This window comes from Balaenoptera ricei, chromosome 10 (assembly GCF_028023285.1).
Source record: "Balaenoptera ricei isolate mBalRic1 chromosome 10, mBalRic1.hap2, whole genome shotgun sequence".
NCBI lineage: Eukaryota > Metazoa > Chordata > Mammalia > Artiodactyla > Balaenopteridae > Balaenoptera > Balaenoptera ricei.
In genome coordinates this window covers 61,175,049-61,199,131 of record NC_082648.1, presented here as the reverse complement: position 1 = coordinate 61,199,131, position 24,083 = coordinate 61,175,049, and the positions used below count along the sequence as shown (strand labels likewise).

Genomic DNA, 24,083 nt, shown 5'->3' with positions numbered 1-24,083 from the left:
AATATACGATTTTATACCCTATGTCTAACATATTCAATGTTTTAATCATATGCATGGATGATTCTGCTCTCAATTGTTTCAGCTGTCTCATGTTCATGGACCCCTCTTTCCTTTCGTAACTGGTGATTTTTGACTGGGAGATGCTCTTTTTCCTTGGGATTTATCTGTGGAAATCTTTTGAGATGTGATATGAAGGCATGCATTTCTGGAAAGGGTTTGTTTTAGTTCTGTGTGGCATCTGGGGATACCACTAGTCCAGGACCAAGCATTTTAAATCAAAATCCTGGCTTGGTGTTCACAGTGTACCAAGATAGTTTTCATTTGAGCTACAATGCTATGCAAGAGTTGCTCGTGACCGCAAATTTTCAGGAGAATTTTCTTTCCCTCTCCATTTGCTGTCATAGTTTGGAACAGACAGTTTCTTTGTAGTCTCCTGAGGAAAAGGACAGGTTTATTTCTAGTTCATCTGTGTGCTAAAGGTGCAGCATTTTAAGGCCCTGGCTTTATGGGAGGCCTCCCATTAAACTTCTCACCTTCAGCTTTGTCTTCTTTTCCTAGCTTTGTAAAACCTTGAAAACTGTGCTCAAATACTACTGGTTGGAAAGATGACCTCAAGGCAAAAGCCAGCTTCAGTATTTTTTTTTTTAATCTCTGTTTTTTAAAGGTAAGAATATGTTGTATGAAATCACAGTCAAGCCTTCTAATACTGATATAAAGACAATTCAAAAGAAAAAAAAAAGCTGAAAGAAAGCCATTCTATTTTTAAAAAGCAGAAAAACCAAAAACTTGATTCAGTGCTATCAGAAAATATGCAATAGCATGAATGATAAAGGATATATAAAACATGTAGTCTCTAGATAATTTTCTCAGTAGGTCATCAAATGACCCTTAGCCTCCTCTGAAAGAATCCATGAAAATATCTGTGAAAGTGTATCCAAAGAAATATTTTCATTATTTCAAATGAAATGCCATATTTACCTTCAAAAGGGGCCAAAGAGAAAGTTTTTTTTGTTTGTTTGTATGTTTGACTAGAATTGTATTTACCTTGCAAAGTAATACAGTTTGGCCTATATGAAACAAAAACTCTGAGAATTATGTATGTGTTTGATTAATATAGAGTGAATTGTTTAATACTTGGCTAATGATAAAATAATTGGGGGATAAGTCTTTTGCACTTTATATTAAGACTGGTAACCATATAGGGCTTTTGAAGATTTCTATATTACATCAATATACATGGGTGGTTGATTAAAAATGGGAGGTTGTTATAGTAAGTAAAACAGTGAATCCATCAGATGCTAAAACAGTACCCACTCATGATTATTCTACTGGAAAATTCATTCAGTTCAACTTCTTCCAAACTATTCTATTGTTATAAGTATATAAACTACTTACATTGTGAATATTTTTATTCTTCACTTTCTCTAAGCATGCTTTTTGTAAAAATGAAGTTTTATCTCTGTTCTCCTTTTCCTTCTACTTTACTTCTCATTTGTCAAAATGTCAACCCTTAATTCCAGTTGCCTTTCTTGTTCATCCTTTAAATCTTAATTTATTCCTAACTTTACTTGTCCTTTTCCTAACTACCACAGAATCCCATTATTCCAGAAAATCTATTCAAAATATTGTAATCTCCTTATGTGCTAGGGGAATATACATTGGCTGATTCCCAACACTTTTTAGTTTCTATCTTCAATTGCTATTTCTCTCTGAATATCCTGTATAAAACTTTGAGATTCATAAGTCTCCTGACTGAACTGAACTTGTACTGTTAACAGAAGCCCCGTTCCTTTCTGAGATGCGTTGTAGCTGCCTCCTAGGCTAATGGAATTAAAGTCACATACAGTTGCAGGGTGAGCAAGTTACAGGAATGGAGTACTCTTTGTATATTACCATTTATACTTATTGAAATGGTACTTTTTATTCCTAATTATGGTTATTGATGAAGTCTGGCATGAGTGAACCATTGCAGAAGTCATTAGAATTAGGCTTTTTGCATAAGCAAAACACTAAGAACAACTGTAGCTGTGAAAATATTTCATAAAGCTACTTTAGAAGTGGGATCTCACTATAGCCAAGTTCTGGATAAAGGATAAAGGATATCCTTTATCAAGGATAAAGTCAAAACCAACATTGCACTTTCTTAAGCATTTCAGCAAAGTAAAAAAGAAACTGTGTGCAACAGAGGAATTCAAAACTAGCATATTCAATCATTAGTTGATAATAATAAATCAATGAGACACAAGCAGGGCAAGAGAGGGTAAGAATCCTTTGAACAGAGTTAATCCGTTCCTTATACTACTGAGTATGTGCTACCTATTTTCATTAAATACATAGTTTTTCTTTCAATTTCATCAAATAAATCAGAGAAGAACAGCTAACAGGGAGAAGTACAAGTGACTTGAAAGAAAAAAGCAAGCTGTTTTAAGTATTAAGATTTGAGCAAGAAAAAAAGAAAGCAATCATTCAAATGGTGATGAATCAGTCAAACACATGTGCAAAAGCAAGCTTGCCTCCATCAGCGAAATGCACAAATTAATAATTTACCAGTAAGTGGTAAAGGCATTTATCACAGAAATGTCAATAAAATCATCTCCTCCCACCATATACATTTTCTTTACAAGGGCAAAAAAGCATTTCCTTTACATGATGTCTTAAAATCACCTCTGGCCTAGAATAATGGTTATTTCAAGGCCAAAGGCAAAGACAAGACTCACTGGTAATAAAGAGAGCCACTAAAGTAAGTTATATCCTAGACATTCTTTTCATAATTTTTTTACAGATATCAACAGATGATTCAGAGATGGATGGGACTTATCTCTAAACTTTCCCATTTTACCTAAGAAGCAAGTAGTTTGCTTCTTTTATCATTCACACTTCTACATTTATTAAAAAGGGAGAGGGGACTACCTGGTGGTGCAGTGGTTAAGAATCCTCCTGCCAATGCAGGGGACATGGGATCAAGCCCTGGTCCAGGAAGATCCCACATGCCGTGGAGCAACTAAGCCCATGTGCTACAACTACTGAGCCTGCGCTCTAGAGCCCATGAGCCACAACTACTGAGCCCACGTGCCACAACTACTGAAGCCCACATGCTTAGAGCCCATGCTTTGCAACAAGAGAAGCCACCGCACTGAGAAGCCTACGTACTGCAACGAAGAGTAGCCCCCACTCACCACAACTAGAGAAAGCCCGCACGCAGCAATGAAGACCCAACACAGCCAAAAATAAATGAATAAAATAAATTTATAAATAAATAAATAAATAAAAAGGGAGAAATTGGGTTTCCCTGGTGGCTCAGTGGTTAAGAATCCGCCTGCCAATGCAGGGGACATGGGTTCGAGCCCTGGTCCAGGAAGATCCCACATGCCACGGAGCAACTAAGCCCGTGTGCCACAACTACTGAGCCTGCACTCTAGAGCCCACGAGCCACAACTACTGAGCCCACGTACCACAACTACTGAAGCCTGTGCACCTAGAGCCTGAGCTCTGCAACAAGAGAAGCCACCGCAATGAGAAGGCCGGCACCGCAATGAAGAGTACCTCAGCTCGCTGCAACTAGAGAAAGGCTGCACGCAACAACGAAGACCCAACACAGTCAAAATAGATAAATAAAATAAATTTTTAAAAAATTTTTTAAAAGAAGGGAGAAATTGAATGATACAAACATAAACATATGCATGCAAAATTAATTTCTAATAAATTATGTATTTTATATTACATTATTTGACTAGGATATACTATGGAGGCAAGATTCAGGAGAAACTTTTTTAGTAGTCCTACAATTTAGTTTGCTAATTTGGGAGCAGATTTTTAATTTTATCTTTAAAGAATATCAAAGAATGCAGATTTTATCACCGTCAGTGGTTTATATTGAAATGTTTAATTTGTTTTATGTCAAGAAGTTTTTTCTTAGATGAACTGAAATTTCTCCTTATAATTTAAGGCCATTTATCTTACTCTGACCTTGATGTTGACAGAGAAGTGGTGAACAGTGTTCCTATAATGACCATTTATATATTAGAGCCAATAATTAAGTCATCTCTGAGCCCTTTACATTCCAGAGTAGACATTTGTAAGTTCTTTAACTTTTTCTGATAGGATTTACCTCCAATTGTTTCTAAATCAATCTCTCTCTCTCTCCATTTCTCTCTCTGGCTCTCTGTTCTTTGCTTACTTTTCCTCAATCTCTTAAGCTTGTTCACATTTTCCTTATGAGATGATCATAACCATTGATTATTATTTCCCAGACTTTATAACCTTTATTTTTTATTTGCATGCCAGTATAGTACTTATTTAAAAACACTGCACTTTTTCGTTCAGGGAAAATCTCTAACTTTAGTATATGTCAAAAGACTGTAACCCAAATCATATTTCCTATTGAAACAGTGGCATAATAGGCAATTAGTTAAAGAAAGTATCCTGGTAGAGTGAAAAGAGCATGAGTTAGAAACAGAGAGGTGAGAATCCTACCTCTGACACCTAGAAGCCTGAGAACAACATTAACTCCCTGGGTTTCTGTTTACTCTTTTTTTTTTCCCCCCCGCATATAATATTTTATTTGATCTCCCCAGTGGAATCTTTTTTGTTTGATTGTTTGTTTTTTAACACCTTTATTAGAGTATAATTGCTTTACAATGGTGTGTTAGTTTCTGCTTTATAACAAAGTGAATCAGCTCTACATATACATATATCCCCGTATCTCCTCCCTCTTGCGTCTCCCTTCCATCCTCCCTATCCCACCCCTCCAGGTGGTCACGAAGCACCGAGCTGATCTCCCTGTGCTATGTGGCTGCTTTCCACTAGCTGTCTATTTTACATTTGGTAGTGTATATATGTCCATGCCACTCTCTCATTTCGTCCTAGCTTACCCTTCCCCCACCGTGTCCTCAAGTCCATTCTCTACATCTGCGTCTTTATTCCAGTCCTGCCCCTAGGTTCTTCAGAATCATTTTTTGTCCTTTATATTGCATATACATGTGTTAGCATACAGTATTTGTTTTTCTCTTTCTGACTTATTTCACTCTGTATGACAGACTCTAGGTCCATCCACCTCACTACAAATAACTCAATTTTGTTTCTTTTTATGGCTGAGTAATATTCCATTGTATATATGTGCCACATCTTCTTTATCCATTCATCTGTCGATGGACACTTAGGTTGCTTCCATGTCCTGGCTATTGTAAATAGAGCTGCAATGAACATTTTGGTACATGACTCTTTTTGAATTATGGTTTTCTCAGGGTGTATGTCCAGTAGTGGGATTGCTGGGTCGTATGGTAGTTCTATTTTTAGTTTTTTAAGGAACCTCCAAACTGTTCTCCATAGTGGCTGTATCAATTTACATTCCCACCAACAGTGCAAGAGGGTTCCCTTTTCTCCACACCCTCTCCAGCATTTATTCTTTGTAGATTTTTTGATCATGGCCATTCTGACTGGTGTGAGGTGATACCTCATTGTAGTTTTGATTTGCATTTCTCTAATGATTAGTGATGTTGAGCATCCTTTCATGTGTTTGTTGGCAATCTGTATATCTTCTTTGGAGAAATGTCTATTTAGGTCTTCTGCCCATTTTTAGATTGGGTTGTTAGTTTTTTTGATATTGAGCTGCAATGAGCTGCTTGGAAAATTTGGAGATTAATCCTTTGTCAGTTGCTTTGTTTGCAAATATTTTCTCCCTTTCTGAAGGTTGTCTTTTCGTCTTATGGTTTCCTTTGCTGTGAAAAGCTTTTAAATTTCATTCGGTCCCATTTGTATATTTTTGTTTTTATTTCCATTTCTCTAGGAGGTGGGTCAAAAAGATCTTGCTGTGATTTATGTCATAGCGTGTTCTGCCTATGTTTTCCTCTAAGAGTTTTATAGTGTCTGGCTGTACATTTAGGTCTTTAATCCATTTTGAGTTTATTTTTGTGTATGGTGTTAGGGAGTATTCTAATTTCATTCTTTTACATGTAGCTGTCCAGTTTTCCCAGCACCACTTATTGAATATTGACGAGGCTGTCTTTTCTCCATTGTATATTCTTGCCTCCTTTATCAAAAATAAGGTGACCATATGTGCATGGGTTTATCCCTTTATCTTTCTATCCTGTTCCATTGATCTGTATTTCTGTTTTTGTGCCAGTACCATACTGTCTTGATTACTGTAGCTTTGTAGTATAGTCTGAAGTCCAGAAGCCTGATTCCTCCCACTTTGTTTTTCTTTCTCAAGATTGCTTTGGCTATTCTGGGTCTTTTGTGTTTCCATACAAATTGTGAGATTTTTTGTTCTGTGAAAAATGCCATTGGTAAGTTTGATAGGGATTGCATTGAATCTGTAGATTGCTTTGGGTAGTATAGTCATTTTCACAATGTTGATTCTTCCAATCCAAGAATATCTATTTACTCTTATGTAAATTGAAGACAATAATATCTACCTTACAAGGATAGGAAATTTAATGAGATAATTATGTGGATGTCCAGTGGCAAAATAAAATCTCAAAGAACGATTGATACTATTTTTCCTACTACTAGTATTATTGCCATTATACACCTGACCAAAAGCCTATTGCCCAACTGTTTTACAGAAATGACCACAAGAGCTAGTTTAGCAATATATATCATGGGAATACATGTATATGTATAGCTGATTCACTTTGTTATAAGGCATAAACTAACATACCATTGTAAAGCAATTATATACCAATAAAGATGTTAAAAAACAAAAACAATATCTATCATATACCAGAACCTGTAAAGTATGTACAAATGTGTCAAAGAGGACAAAACAGTAATGTTACATTCATTTGAGAGCCTGTATGTAGTAGACTGTGAATTGAGAAAGCAAAGGCTACAAAGGACATGTTTAGAAGAATAAGAGCTGGGAAGATTTGCACAACAGGAGGCTGACTGTGCCTGAGGCAGGAAAGTGTGGAGGTAGCAGGAGAAGAGTTGAGCTGACAGGAAAGGGTCCCAGGTGGTCCAGGGCTGTGGGGTCAGGCCACATGTGACAGAACCCATTAGAAAGCAGAGTGAATGGGCAAAAAAATCTTCCTCCCCCACCCCCTCCAGAATTCATATGGCGTTACATCGGAAACTCTTTAATCCTATTTCAAGTACCAAGTCTTTTTCCTAATTCCTATAAACAGATGGTATCTTTCCCTCTGAAACACCACAGTGTTTTGCTTATATTGCTTTTCTGACATTTACTTTAATTTAAATCAACAAATACTTATTAAGTGCCTACTACATGCAGGCAGCATAATGAGTACTGGAAAACAGTGAAAATCACAAACACAGATCCCTCCCTTTGTGAAGCTCACACTCAATGGGGGAAAGTGGGAAGCCAGATCATATAATAAACATAATAATGAATAAATTGTATTATACATTTGAAGGTGATCAAACGGTATGTGGATCAGAATAAGAAAAATGAATGAAGAAAGGAGTGAGGGTGTCAGCTGACATTTTAAATGGGTGGCCTCTTTGAGAAGGTGACATTTAAATAAAGTTTTCAAGGAGAACAAGTTAGAACTATGATGATATCCAGAATAACATCATTCCCAGATCAAAGGCCCTAGTGTGGGAGGGAGTTTAGTTGGATTTCAGGAAAAGCAGGAGAGTTGGTAGAGCATGATTACCATGAGTGAAGGGATACTAATAAGAAGAGGTAAAGTCAGAGGGATAAGAGAATAAGGGTCAGGGGTCTATGGAGGACTTGGGAAGAATAGGGTGAGTGGAGATCAGGTAGGGCCTCATGGGTCACTGTGAAGACTTTATCTTTTATTCTAATTTTGGTGGGGAATCATTGTAGGGTTTCTAGCAAAGAAGTGGCACTCTCTGGCTTAGGTTTTAAAAATGATCACTTTGAGTGCTTGGTTAAAAATATACCGTAGGGTTGCAGGACTAGAAGCAGAGAGAGCTTTTAAGAAACTACTGTGGCACTATGGTGGTGATTCCGACCAGTATAGCAACAGTAATGGTGGGGAGAAGAAGTCAAATTCTGGAAATATTTTACAGCAGACACCATAAGATTTCCTGACAAATAGGATGAGAAAAAGAGAGAATCAAATGTGGCCTGAGAACTTAGAGTTGCCATCCACTGAGATGGCTCATATCGTATTTTGCCTTGAAATATATTTATTTATGAAAAGTTTTATATATAAGAGCCCAGTATTAGGAGTTACACAGATCTGACTTCATATCCTGCTTGTTCACTTGTTAGATGTCTGACCCTGTGGAAATCACTGAACTTCTTAAGTCTTAGTTTCCTCATCAGTAAAATGGGTTAAAAATGCCAAATCCCAAGTTTTCTGTATGAAGTAAATGGATAATACATGCAAAGCATTTCACAAAATGCCTCGTACATAATAAATGCTTGTTAAATGAAAGATGTGCTTTACTGTGACTCTTAGTATAATTACTGTTTTCATTTCATATGTTTTATGGGTTATAGTCTTGAAAGAAGACACCGTCCTATTATTATTATTATTATTATTATTATTATTATTATTATTTTCTACAGAGTAACACTGTCCTGTATCTAGAGTTAGTATGGGCTCTCTCGCTGTACTAACTGTGGCCTGGCTGACACCACACTGTGGGTGGGGAACCTGGTATCAGAAGGGACCTAAGATGCAAATGGCGGATTGGCCCTTTCATATTCACTTCTAAAGATAATAGAAATCATACATATTTTCCTCTTTAGCCATACAAGAATTTTAAATTAAGTCTGGAATACGTTGGTAGAGTAACAAAAGTTGAATTTCTACTCCCCCACTTTTTTTATTCGTATTCGCTATGACCCTTTGTGGGTTTTTCTCTGCTTGCCAATTCTTTCCTTTTACTCTATGTAATTTCATTTGGTCTCTAAAGTATATCAAACTTGTTATAAGAATTGCTGAAAAGTGTTCTTGTTTTTAAAGGATCCTCTTTAAATTTGCTTAAGTCATTTTGAAATCTGTTCCTCTCTCCCAAGCTTGTATCAATCCTCTCCAACTTGGTACCACATGTAAATTTAATGAGCATTCGCTCACTTTCATCATCCAGGTCATTGGGTCATTGATTCTTATTTCCCTTTGTGCTTTTAGAGTAAAGAGACTCTCTCAATCCAGCTCTTCCAGTCTACCTATCTATGGACAGTATTTTCCTGTTTCCATTGCACTTTTACGATAAAAGCATCCTCATTTTCAACCTACTATTAAAATGGAAATTTTGTTATTTCCCAGGATGTAACTCTCGCTCTCTCTCTCTCTCTCTTTTTTAAAAAACTAGTTCTCATTTTTTTCTCTTCCCATTCTCAAAATATATATGTAATTTTAGGAGTTGTTTTTTTTTTTTTTCTTTTAATACTGGCCTTGAGACGGTCCATATTGAACATCACTCACTATTTCTTCAAAAGCACTCAGTTCTTAAATTCAAATCCACAGAAATTAGTATCTGGTTTGTTGGTTCCTAACCTGTATTTCTTTATAATCTTCTCTACCCCTATAATATAGTTCTATATAAAAAGTTGTTTAAAGTGTAATAAAATTACTATGCAGGAAAAATTACAAAAAACAGAAGTGGGAATAATTAGAATAATTATTAAGGGAATAATTACAAGAGATGATAAGCAAGCAAAGCACTGATGCAATCAGAGGTTGACTGTTGGCAGAGGTTAATGTAGCCTAGTAACAGGGATCTTCAGGGAGGAGAGCACAGAAGAGCAGTGGCAAGAAGTGACAATCAAAAGAAAAAAAATGGGCTACATGCTACAACTCTAGTTGCTACAATCTTTTCTGAAATGTCCAGATCTTTCATATTACTTCCATCTCTACCACACCTACAGGAATGTTCTTTCTAGAATACAAATTTATTTATACAATGTTATTCCTTTGCTTGAAACGCTTCATTGGTTCCTCTTCATCTGCTGGATAAAGTTCAGACTTCTTAGTGTTGCATAACAGGTCCTCCAAGTTCTTACCAGATTATCTCCCCAGCCTGTCTACTATCCCAAATCCTCACTATGGTATGGCCATGTTGAACTCCTTGATGTTCCACTCAGTCACCATTGTGTTCCTTTCCTGAGCCAATTCTACAGAATAGTCCTTTTTTGCCATTTTTTCACTCCCCTTACCCTTACCCTCATGGCTCTGTGTATCTTATACATATTTCTATCCTAACTCTTAAGATTCTGAGGTTGGTTGGCATCCATTACTTTTATCCAGCCATCATATTCTTTGGGAAACCCTACTTCAAGTGATCCCATTGGACCTGCCAATTGTATGACCTATCTTTCCCACCAGAGGATGAGCTTATGACCCATGCTAGCCATTCAGAATGTCCATAGGGACTGTCCATCCCATGGACATAGGGATTGGCCAATGGCGCTCTGTTACTTAATCAGAACAAATCATAGCTTTGGGGAGAAACGAATTCTGTCGTGAGGGAGGCAGTTTACTCTTTCCCCAAGCTCATTAGGATCACAAGCTTGAGGACTCTATCCGCCTAAACTTCTTTTTAGGCCACCTATCTAAGAATCATCTAGAAATTAAGTCAGAGACAAAGAGCCAAGAAATCAATGGGAGGTAGATTTCTGATGACATTGTTAAAATGCGTGGATTCAACCATTCCTAAACGTAACAACGCCTCAGTCTTACCAGTTTTTCAGTCAACAAATTCTTTTTTAATGTTTAAGATGGTTTGAGTTAACTTTCTACATTTAAAATGGAAACATTTCTGCTAATACTCAAATGCTACTACACTGACTTATTTATATGCTATTCCTCCTTTGTGTCTTATTACTGTTATATCCTAAGCACTCAGCACACAGTGCCTGGAACATAAGTTGGGGCTTACAAATGATTTTGGAATGAATGTTCCAGCCAAGTTTATTGATCAAATATGACAGTGTTTAAGAACGTTGGCTCTGGAACCTGATTCCCTGGGAAACATATCCTTGGATTGACCATGATTCAATATCTTCATCTTTAAAATGAGGATAATGAAATAAAAACCCCTAAAGGGGATTATGAGAATTAAGTGAGTTAATGAATGTATAGAGTTTAACACAGTGCCTAGCACAGAGTAAGCATTCAATAAACGTTAGCAGTTGATATTATGGCTGTACAATTATCTATATTACCTGTCATACACATCCCAGAATGACACAGTTTATCCATTCCATCCACAGAGTTAAATTGGTTATTGTATATTACCCACATACTAATTGCTGACAGAAAGAGTCTGAGAGAAGCCGAATTGGAGAAGTAGTCTAAAACTCTAAATATACATCAAGGCCTGATATAGAGATTATCAAACTGAAGCCCCTGAGATTATAGCCAAATTGTTCTGAGCTTTGTTTTTCCACATTCGCACTGAAGATTATTTTTCAGACATGCCAGCAGGTACCTGGGCCACTGTTTTTCACCACATTTTTAGAAGTTTGATTTGACACCATGTAGGTGAATCCAAACAATGAGGGCTCATCAAGAAATCATGATGAACAAGTAGACGGAAAATCAATAAGGATAAAGAAGACTTGAACAATTCTATCAACCAACTTGACCTAATTGGCATTTATAAAACACTCCAGCCAACAGTGGAATACACATTCTTTTGACGTGCATACAGTACATTTATCAACAGAGACCAAATTCTGGGCCATGAAATAAGCCTCAGTAACTCTAAGAAGATTCAAGTCATACAGAATATACTTCCCTGATCACAATAAAACTAAATAAGAAACGAATAACAGAAAAATTTCTGGAAAATCTTCTAATATTTGTAAACTAAATAACATACTTTTTATAAACCATGGATCAATTAATAAATCAAATGGGAAAATAGTATCTTAAGGTGAATAAAAATAAAACTTCTATATCTCAAAATCTAGAGCATGCCCTAAGCAGTACACTTAGGAGGAAACTGATAGAATAAACACCTGAATTAGAACAGATGAAAGGTCTCCAATTAATGACCTCAGTTTGCACCTTAAGAAACTAGAAAAAAAGAACAATTTAAATCCAAAGCATATAAAGGAAGGAAATAATAATGATTAGAGAGGAAATCTATGCAATAGAAAGTAAGAGCAGAAATCAATTAAACCAAAAGCTGAATTTTTGAGAATAAAATGTAAAAGCTTCTAGCTAGACTAATCAGGAGAAAAGGGATAGACAAAAATTAACAATATCTGGAATAAAAGAGGGGACATTATTAGAGATTATGTGATTACTAAAAGGATAATAGAAGAATATAACATGTACAATGAGCCAAATCCTTGATAAGATATAAACTATGAAAGCTCACGCAAGAAGACATAAATAACCTGAAGAACTCACTATACATTAATGAACTTAAATTATTAAATATCTTCCCATGAAGGAAATTCTAGGCCCAGGTTGCTGTACTGGTAAATTCCATCAGATATTTAACAAAGAAAGAATATAAATTCTACATAAATTATCCTATAAAGTGGAAAAGGAGGTAATAGTTTCCATTCTGTGAGGCTAGCATTATAGTGAGAACAAAACCAAAGACATTACAAAAACAGAAAACTATAGACCAATACTCCTCATGAACATAGACACAAAATTTCTAAACATTTCTTTAGCAAACTTAATCCAACAATGTATATAAAAACACATAAAAATGGCTAAAGATGTGACACATATATACAATGGAAGATTACTCAGCCATAAAACGAAATGAAATTCAGTTATTTGTAGTGAGGTGGATGGACCTAGAGACTGTCATACAGAGTGAAGTAAGTCAGAAAGAGAAAAACAAATACCGTATGCTAACACATGTATATGGAATCTAAAAAAAAAAAAAAAAAGTGGTTCTGAAGAACCTAGGGGCAGGACAGGAATAAAGATGCAAATGTAGAGAATGGACTTGAGGACACGGGGCGGGGGGGAAGGGTAAGCTGGGATGAAGTGAGAGAGTGGCATTGACATATATACACTACCAAATGTAAAACTGATAGCTAATGGAAGCAGCTGCAGAGCACAGGGAGATCAGCTCGGTGCTTTGTGTCCACCAGAGGGGTGGGATAGGGAGGGTGGAGAGAGACACAAGAGAGAGGAGATATGGGGATATATGTATATGTATAGCTGATTCACTTTGTTATACAGCAGAAACTAACACACCATTGTAAAGCAATTATACTCCAATAAAGATGTTAAAAAAATAAATAAATAAAATAAAATTCATTGCAAAATATATATATATATTATGACCAAATGGTATTTGTCCCAGGGATGTAAAGAAAGCCTAACATTGAAAAATCTATCAATATAATTCACCATATTAACAAACTAAAATAACAAAAACAAAAATATGATCATCTTGATAGATGGGGAAAAGTATTTGATAGAATCAGCATCCATTTTGGATTAAAACCCTCACCAATGCAGAAGTAGAATGTAACATTTTCAACCTGATAAAGAGTATTTATAAAAATTTAAAGGCAATATCATATCTAATGGTGAAAGACTGAATGTATTGCTCCTAAAATCCAGAACAATATATGGATGTCTGCTCTCACTTCTATTTAACATTGCACAAGATAAGTATACAAAAATAAATTGTATTTCCATATAGAACAACAAAAAGTCATAAATGGGAATTAGAATACCATGTAAAATAGCCTAAAAATGTGAAATACTTAGAGATAAATCTGAAAATAGATATGAAAGATTTATTCATTGAAAAGTACATTGCTGGGCTTCCCTGGTGGCACAGTGGTTGAGAATCTGCCTACCAATGCAGGGGACACGGGTTCGAGCCCTGGTCTGGGAAGATCCCACATGCCGCGGAGCAACTAGGCCCATGAGCCACAATTACTGAGCCTGCGCGTCTGGAGCCTGTGCTCCGCAACAAGAGAGGCCGCGATAATGAGAGGCCCGCGCAACCGCGATGAAGAGTGGCCCCCACTTGCCGCAACTAGAGAAAGCCCTCGCACAGAAACGAAGGCCCAACACACCCATAAATAATAAAAAAATAAATTAAAAAAAAAAAGTAGAGGAATTTAAACAAAAACTCCTAAAGAAACTCAACATTTAAAAAAAAAAAAAGTACATTGCTGAGAGAAAATGAAGAGGCCCTAAATTAATGGAACAGTATACAGTATTCATGGGTCACTCAGTATTGCTAAGGTGTCAATGCTCCCAAATTATTTTACAAATGTAATGCAATCCGTGCAATTACAACAGAATTTTATAGAAAGTGAAAAACTCATTCTAAAATTCATATAGAAATTCAAGAGATCAAGAATAACCAAAAGACTTTAAAAAAAAGAACAAAGTTGAAGGACTAACAACCTTATTTCACAGCTTATTAAAAGCTACAGTAATCAAGATTGTATGGTATTGGTGCCAAGATAAATAAATATATCAATAGAATAAATAAACAGTCCAGAAATAGACCCACACATAGTTCACTGATTTCAACAAATGTGCAAAGGCAATTCAACAGGGTAAATAACAGACATTTCAAGAAATGGTTCTTGAAAAATTGGATATCCATGTGCAAAAAGAAGAAAAACATTCAATTCAAACTTCACACCATATACAAAAATTAACTCAAAATCGAATATAGATCTAAATATAAACCTAAAACTATAAAACTTCTAGAAGAAAAAACAAAAGAATAACCTTCATGGCCTTAAATTAACCAAAGATTTCTTAACTCTGACACCAATAGAACTATCAATTTAAAAAAATATGATAAAACATACTTAATCAAAATTAAAATAGTTTGCTTTTAGAAAGATACTGCTATGAAAATAAAGAGTAGGTCACAAATTGGGGAAAACATTATTTGCATATCATATATATGATAACCTGCATTCAAAGTATATAAAGAATCCTCAAAACTCAATAATAAGAAAACAACCCAATCTAAAAAAAACGGGCAAAGGATTTGAATTGACCCTTCACCAAGGAAGATATATAAGGGAGAATATGCAAATGAAAGAATGGTCAATATTATTAGTCATTAGGGGAATGTAAATTACAATCACAATGAGATACCATTACAGTATCTAAAATTAAACAAATTGATTATACCTAGTTTGTGTTGGTGAAGATGTGGAAAAAGAACTCTGGCACACTTTCAATGAGAATGTACCATGGTACAATGGTTCAACTACTTTGGAAAACAGTTCAGCAGTGTCATAAAACATTAAACATATCTATCATCATCTAGACATTCCAGTTCTAGGTATTTACCCAAGAGAAATAAAGGCAGATACACATACAAAGACCTGTACAAAAATATTCACAGTAGCTTTATTTGTAACAGCCAAAAACTGGAAAAAAACAAATATCCAGTTGAAAGAACAAATTATATTATATCCATATATTCTACAACATGAATTGTACCTCAAAATCATGATGTTGAGTGAAAGAAGGCAGACAAAAAAGAGTGCATACTGTATAATTCCATTTACATAAAACTCTAGAAAATGAAAATTAATCTACAGTGAGAAGTTGATCAATGGGGGAGTGAGGAGGGATGGGAGGAGGTATTACAAAGAGGCATGAGGAAACTTTTGATGAATATGTTCATTAACTTGATTGTGGCGATGTTTTCACTGGGTACACATATGTCAGAACATATTAAATTGTACCTTTTAAGCATGTACAGTTTATTGTATTTTAATTATTACTCAATATAGTTGTTAAAAAGAAAATTTTCTCTTGATAAGTCTTCATTAAAAATGTGTAGATCCTATCATCAGTTGAAAACACAGTAAGGACAGTATTTCCAGTGGTACTTAAGCATAATGATACATGGCTAGAATGAAGACAAGCCCACAGCTAACATCATACTCAATGGTGAAAAGCTAAGCCTTTCCTCTAAGATCAGGAATAAGACAAGGATGCCCACTCTTGCCATTTCTATTCAACATGGTACTGAAAGTCCTAGTCACAGCAACTAAGCAAGAAAAAAGTAAATAAATAAAAGACCTTCAATCAGAAAGGAAGAAGTAGAATTATCTCTGTTTATAGATGACATGGTCTTATATATAGAAAACCCTAAAGACTTCACCAAAAAACTGTTACAACTAATAAATTAATTCAGTAAAGTTACAGGATGCAAAATTAACATACAGAAATCATTTGTCTTCCTATACACTGACAATGAACTATCTGAAAGAGAAATTAAGAAAGCATTCCCATTTACAATAGCATCAAAAGCAATAAAATACTTATAAATAAAATTAACCAAGTAGGTGAAAGACATACACTGAAAACTATGAAACACTGGTGAGATTGAGGAAGATACAAATAAATGGGAAGATATCCCATGATCTTGGATTGGAAAAATTGATGCTGTGAAATTCTCCATACTACCGAAAAATGATCTAGAGAGTCCATGTAATCCCTATGAAAAGGCCAATGGCATTTTTCACAGAAATAGATAAAAATGATCCTAAAATTTGTATGGAGCTCCAACCTATGGAGCCACAAAAGATCCCAAATAGCCAAAGTTATCCTGAGAAAGAAAGAACAAAACTGGAGGCATCACAATTCCTGATTTCAAGCTATATTACAAAGCTGCAGTAATCAAAACATTATGGTACTGGCAACAGGTACATGGAACCAGTGGAACAGAACAAAGATTCCATATATAAATCAACACATATGTGGTCAACTGATTTTTGACAAGAGCACCAGGAACACACAATGGAGAAAGGTTAGTCTCTTCGATAAACAGTGTTGGTAAAACTGGATATCCACATGCAAAAGAATGAAACCAGACTCCTATCTTACACCACTCACAAAAATGAACTTGAAATGGACCAAAGACTTAAATGTAAGATGTGAAACCATAAAACTCCTAGAAGAAAATATAGGGGAAAAGATCCTTGACATTGGTCTTAGAAATGATTTATTGGATAAGAGACCAAAAGCACAGGCAACAAAAGTTAAAATAAACAAATTGGACTACATCAAACTAAAGAGCTTTGGCACAGCAAAGCAAACAATCAATAAATTGAAAAGGCAACGTGAAGAATGAGAGAAAGCATTAGCAAACATATAGCTGATAAGGGGTTAATATCCAAGATATATAAAGAACTCATACAACTCAATTGCAAAATAATAATAATAATAATCCAATTAAAAAATAGGCAAAGGACCTGAATAGACATTTTTCCAACATACATACAAATGGCCGATAGCTATATGGAAAGATGCTCTACATCACTAATCATCAGGGAAATGCAAATCAAAACCACAATGAGATATATCACTTCATACCTGTTGTGATGGCTATTATCAAAAAGGCAAGAGATAACAAATGTTGGTGAGGATGTGAAGAAAAGAGAACACTTACGCAGTGTCAGTGGGAATGTAAATTGGTACAGCCATTACAGAAAACAGTATGGAGGTTCCTCAAGATATTAAAAATAGAACTATCATATGATCTCGCAATCCCAATCCTAAATATCCAAAGGAATTTAAACCAGTATCTAAAGGAGATATCTGCACACCCATGTTCCTTTCAGCATTTCTTCACAATAACCAAGGTATAAAAACAATCTAAATGCCTTTCAACAGATGAATGGATTAAGAAAATGTGATATATATAATTGAATATTATTCAGCCATAAAAGGAAGGAAGTCCTACCATTTGTGACAACATGGATTAACCTGGAGGTCACTATGCTCAGTAAAATAAGCCAGAGAAAGATAAATACTGTATGGTATCACTTATATGCAAAATCTAAAAAAAAAAAAAAAAAAAAAAGCCAATTTCATAGAAACAGAGAATAGAGTAGTGATTACCAAGGGCTAGGGGAAGGGGGAAATTGGGTGATATAGGTCAAAGGGTACAAATTTTCACTTATAAGAAGAATAAATTCTAATGCTCTAATGTATAGCATGGTGACTACAGTTAATAATACAGTCCTGCATATTTCAAAGTTGCAGAGTAGATCTCAGGCATTCTCACTCCCCACCCCCAAAAAGAGTTAACTAGATGAGGTGACAGATGTGTTAATTATCTTGATCTTGGTAATCATTCTACAATGTATATGTGTATCAAATCACCACATTGTACACTTTAAATATATACAATTATATTTGTCAGTTATTCCTCAAAAAATTAAAAAATAAAGATACATGGCTAGAGACAAATAAGCCAGTGTCCTTTATGATGATGACCCTGAGCATCATGGCACAGTTTGCTCATGTATCACATTTGTAAACTGGTAAGCCTTTGCACCAAAATGTAGAGAGGGTAAAATAATAATCATTGTGACTTCCTTCTTTCCTACTGTTTTAATTCTTAACCTTCTTGAATGAATTAAAAATTACTCAAATATATGAAATCTGGAATAAATGTTAACTTACCTGTAAAAGCACATCTATAACATATTTAATCAAAGTAATATTTTCCTGATATTATTCATGCAGAAATAATACTGGTATTTACAAATAGTCTTTTAGAATTGGTGGTTAGGTGGGAAATAACCACAGACATGTCTCCAAATGCATCTCAAGTTAACTTAATAAATTATTTTCTGCATTATATTTTAAGAATCAATACAGTTGAGTGAACCAAATGTGCATCCAGCAAAATCTAGCCAAAAAATATCATATATAAAAGTGAATATGTACTTTAAATATTTATTTAACATTTAAAATAAATATATTAACACTACATACTTTAAATATGGTACTACACTTCCACTTATCTTTATAAAACATCAAAAATATCCTTTTTGAGCCAATGCAATGATCAGTGACTTGAAAAGATATTTTCTAACACAATTTGCATCTTTACATATTATAGCATACAATGTTAACTAATAGCATACAATATTAACTAATAACCATTGAGATAGTCATTTCCTGGGTGCAAAACCAAACATCCAAATTACTGCACCAAAAAATTCTGATGAATCATTATTTGATCTCTAGTTATAAAGAGGAATATCTTGTTTTTCAGAAAGAATATTAGCAACTTGTTTTTAAGCTTAAAACGTTATTAAATCAATAGAGTATTTATATAGAAATTCTAATAAATGCAATTCAATCTACACCAAAGACAAAGTAGATTTTAACACTATTTTAACAATTATTAAGTGGCTGCTAAGTGTTATACACTGAGATGTACATGCTCATGTTAAAATTAGAACAACAAAGGGACAGAGATATAAGGAAAAATCCTAATCCAAGTAGCAATGGAAAAAAATTCATAATATACCTTATTGCTACAGATGTCTAGTCATTGGTCCAAAATCTTTGCCATTCAAAGTCCAGTCTTTAAGATTTCGTTCATTATGCTTATTATCCAGGAAACATGCTTAATTCCCCAAATCTCCCTTAAATAATGTTTATAAAATACATATGTCAGGTCACTGCCTATACCCATTTGCAGCAGCCAATCAAAATAAGTATTTAAGGGGCATTGGTGGGAAATAATTTGTCACTATATAGGTCAGCTCTCTTATTAATAATAATAAAAACTGACATAACACCATTTGTACAGCAATTTCATATCAAGACTCCAAAGATTTATTCATTAATACTTCCAATATTTCTAGGCATTATTTGGCAAACATTCATCTCCATCTTACTGATTTATAAAGCAAAACCCTAACTCATAAAATGACATGAACCTAGTGACTCTATGTTTTCTAACTCACGGCCCATTTCTATTTGCCAGGGAGAAGAGAAAGATATTATACATCTAGCATGAAATAGTTTGGCTACCCCAGGATAGTGAAATATCCAATTGGCACTTGGGTCTTATCTATTCCCACCTTTTTATACGCGATCCAGTCAAACACCCTGTCAATATCTGTTGCCCGTAGCACTTCCTGTGATACTGGATGGGAACTGGCCAAGCCGTCAAGCAGCATCACTTCATGTAGAACATCTGTCAGAAACCTCTGTTTTTCCTGCAATATAGTAGATGGAACAACATCATATGTGATTCCTGGTTATGACGGAATATGTGTGACAATATGAACAGAATGTGTGTTACTTAATTGATGATGGTCATCAACCTACATGGTGAGACTTAACTCTAAAGAGAAACCGGTAAATAAAATGCCCCTTAAGTCACTCTAAAATAACAGTGGTTGACTTGAGCACAACATGAAACAAAATCAATGGGTTACAATGGGCCCTAAATAGATAGAAACAATGGACTCTATGTTTTAACAGTGGTTAAAACAAATTTGGAGCGTGGGCACATAAATGAAACTGACTGAGCTTGTTTATGTGTTCTGCAGGGTCAAAACTAAAATTCCAGTCCCAAATAACCTTTTTATAGTTAATCCAATATAAGAATAATAACTAAGTTTCAGAGTTCCATTGCTATTTCTTATTTCTAGTCCATTTAAACAACACATTCCCTCTCTTTCTGTTCCTCCCTCCTTTCTTTCCCTCTCTCTTTCTCACTTATCCTCTCTCTAATACACACACACAAACACACACACACACACACACTTATTTTCTAGAAGAATTTCAGGAGACCACCACAAATAATAAAAGGCATTCCTGACATCAAACTATAATATCTGTGTATGTGGATGTGATACGTGAATTCAGAAAGTGGAGAGCAATAGGTGTCAACAATCCATTTTGTGAAAGCAAACAAAATCGTAAGACTTCTGTGCATTGTTGAGACATTAGTATTCGCTTTAATAAAAGCTGACTTGTAATGTTAGTAATAAACTGTAAAGAAAAACGTACTTCTCTGTTGTTTTTGCTTTAAGAAGCCTGCTTTAAAGAAACAGCTTAGGTTCTGTTAACAAAAATGCTGGCAGCTATTAGTCCTCCTAGTCTCCTGCCTTCACTGAGGGAGAAGGAGAGGAAAAAGAAGTTGCAAGAGATATCAAGGGCTAAATAGCCCGTAGATAGTTGGGACCTGAGAGGTATCATTACAGAGATAAGACTGCAACACTTTAATTGCTCTAGCTAATTCTGAACTCATTCCTGGAGCCTCCAAATTTTGGGCCAGCAGATAAACTGCACTTTATTTCTGAGTGAGTTGTAATTTCAAGCTGAGAGTACACCAATCCTGGATTTTAAAAACTGGAAAGAGAATAAATATACTAAGAAAAGAATAGTTAACTAGGCACATACGTTTGTGTTAATTTAAATCTGGCTTTAAAGAAACATTTTTGTTCATCATCCCTTGCTCAATAATGTAGTATGTTTAATCAATAATTTAACTGGCCATCCAACTATATACTGTAAGGTTTATTTTCTACTAGCTTATTTTTATAGTCTGTGGACTATATATCTAATTTCTTTGGTCCTCTTTTTTCGATCTACGAATTTCACGTCAACGCTCCATCAAAAAGGACTTTGTTGCAGTGACTGAGCCAAAAGTCACTCTAAGTCCCAGAAGGATGCTCCAGACGGTGAGAGACCACAATAAAGTACAAACTTACAATGAATTAAGTGACAAATATTACACAAAATGATACTGTATTTCTTCTTAAATCGAGTTCCTAATTCAAGATGAATTAAGAAGATTAAGAAGACTGAAATTGGACCCTGTGATTTAAAATTTTTTAAATTAAAAAAATTGGTATTTACATTGCTCATTTTAAGTCCACTAAAAAGCAAAGACAAGATCTCAGACAAATGGCCTAGATTTAGAGAATAAGAGAAAATTGTGTATTTCCAAAATAAAAATTTTAAGCCGGTATGCAATCTTGTTAGTCATTCAATTTTAAAATGCACATTAAAGCTATTTGATACTGGAATTAATGAGAGGAATCATGAAATGTATAATGATACTTCAACTTGATCAATGAACATTTTTATTTATAAAAACTACCAACTGAAGGTGTGATATCCATTCTGAAGGTCAAATAATATTCAACTCTTCAAACAGTGATTGCTTGCTCCATTATGTCACTCAAACATCTGATCAAAAATCACAGTGTAAAATGAACTTAACACAATGATTTATTTGAATCCTGATTTTTAATATTTAGCAACAATAAATATATATTGATCAATATTAAAATCTAGTAAACATATCTTGGTTTGCTAGAGATGTGATTTTTTTAAATGGTATAAAGTCAATGGCCATGAAATTATAAAAATGAAATCTAAGGTAAATTTCAAAAATGAAATTTCTCGTTTAAGAAAATATAAGTTATACATGATATATTACTTCATGCTTCTGGAGAAAAATAAAAACAAACCTTTGGTCAGTGGAATTTCAAAAAGGAGAGTTTAAATTTAGTAGTGTTAGGTCATTAGCAAAAGATTCATCTTCTACATTTTTGGAGAGGATGATATTGTCTAATTGAGAAAAAGGGCATTAAGCGAGATTAAGAGAGAGAGAAGGAAAAACAAAAAAGAAAGAAAGAAAAGCCTGGCAGAAGATACACACAAAGCTCAGAAGAGACAATAACTTAAATTGAGGGGGAGAAAAAGAAAATTCTAACCAGAGGCAAACCCAATTTAACAAAATTACAAAGAGTTTTCAGGAGAGAAGTTGCTAATTTTTTATAAAAGACCCGCATCACTATAAAAGAAGAAATAATCTTAGTTTGTCAGTCCCAGGCTAGGGCCCTCCTCCTCCTCCTCATCAACAACAACAATAACAATTACAGCAGAAATTATTAAGTGTTGGTTAGTTGCTTATGGTTGACCTGAGACTATGAAAGTTTAAAAATAAAGTAAAAGAAATCCTGGCTCTTACGTGAGATAAAAGATCAAACAAAACAGCCACAGTGAACAAAATAATAGTTTTCTCTTACACACTAGAAATGCTAAAGAATTTTGAGACAAAACACGGTAAAACAGAATTATTTATGGAAAGTTTAATGGAAGAGGTAGAATTTGATCTGATCCTTCGAGTAACTTTAAAGTTGCGTGCATGCTCATGTGTTTGTGTACAGGGAAGAATATATTTATGGTGCATAGTCAACAGTTTTTATTCTACTCTGTATTTTAAGTAAGAGTCTATCCTCTCCATTTATTTATTTCTTTATTCAATTATTTATTTATATTACTGGGGACTCATATATATATATATATTTTTTTTTTAATTTATTTTTGGCTGTGCTGGGTCTTCGGTTCGTGCGAGGGCTTTCTCTAGTTGCGGCAAGTGGGGGCCACTCTTCATCGCGGTGCGGGGACCGCTCTTCATCGCGGTGCGGGGACCGCTCTTCATCGCGGTGCGCGGGCCTTTCACTATCGCGGCCCCTCCCGTTGCGGGGCACAGGCTCCAGATGCGCAGGCTCAGTAGTTGTGGCTCACGGGCCCAGCTGCTCCGTGGCCTGTGGGATCTTCCCAGACCAGGGCTCGAACCCGTGTCCCCTGCATTAGCAGGCAGATTCTCAACCACTGCGCCACCAAGGAAGCCCAGCTCTGTATTTTAAGGACACCATGATAGGCCATTCTACAACTTTCAAAATGCAAAACAATGAGGTAAAATGGAGAACTTTAACATCTGTTTACAAGAAGTTTATTGTTAACAGTAACAATAAATCCTACCACTCTAATACAGACACCTCTTGGAGATGTTGCATACATGCCTACATTTAACCAGTTCTAATAATATTGAATATGTGTGTCATTTTGTACTGAACTATTTTCAAAAATATGTTGTGTTTGAATTTTTGGAGAACAGTGTAAAGACTTTTCAGAAAAGTAAACAAAGTGTGAGTGAATGCACAGAGCTGAGAATAACACATGGAAAAGAAGAAAGGCACTATTGTTTTATTCATTCATTCATTTAACAAACATGTATTAAATTCCTACTCAATGCCAGATACTGTACTGTGTTTTGGGAATAAATATATGACTAAAATCTAGTCCACAACCTGAAAGAACTCAAAAGTAGATGAGAAAGACAGGTAAACAGCTATCTGTATTATAATATGATGGATGTTATAAAAACGCAGAGGATGAAATGATTAATTAGTTCAGAAAAGGTTTCACAGAGGAAGTGACATTAAAGTGGGTTGTTGAAGGATGAAAGGTTACTCAGATGAATGGGGGAAGCAGCTTAAAAGGGCAAATCCTGGCAGAGGAAACATGAAAAAAAGCTGGTCTGTTTGAATCCTCAGTTGTCAGGTTGAAGAGTTTGGTCTTAATAAACAGGCAGTAGCAGACATAATGACATAATAAAAGTAG

At 35.0% G+C, this 24,083-nt stretch overlaps 1 protein-coding gene across 1 annotated transcript in view; it reads right to left on the bottom strand.

Moving 5' to 3' along the window:
- Window positions 1-24,083, bottom strand: part of TRHDE (thyrotropin releasing hormone degrading enzyme) — a 396,268-nt gene that overhangs the window by 140,812 nt on the left and 231,373 nt on the right. The window contains exon 6 of the mRNA XM_059936534.1: window positions 19,736-19,873. Coding sequence (XP_059792517.1) covers window positions 19,736-19,873 — 138 coding nt within the window. The remainder of the gene's footprint in view (window positions 1-19,735; window positions 19,874-24,083) is intronic.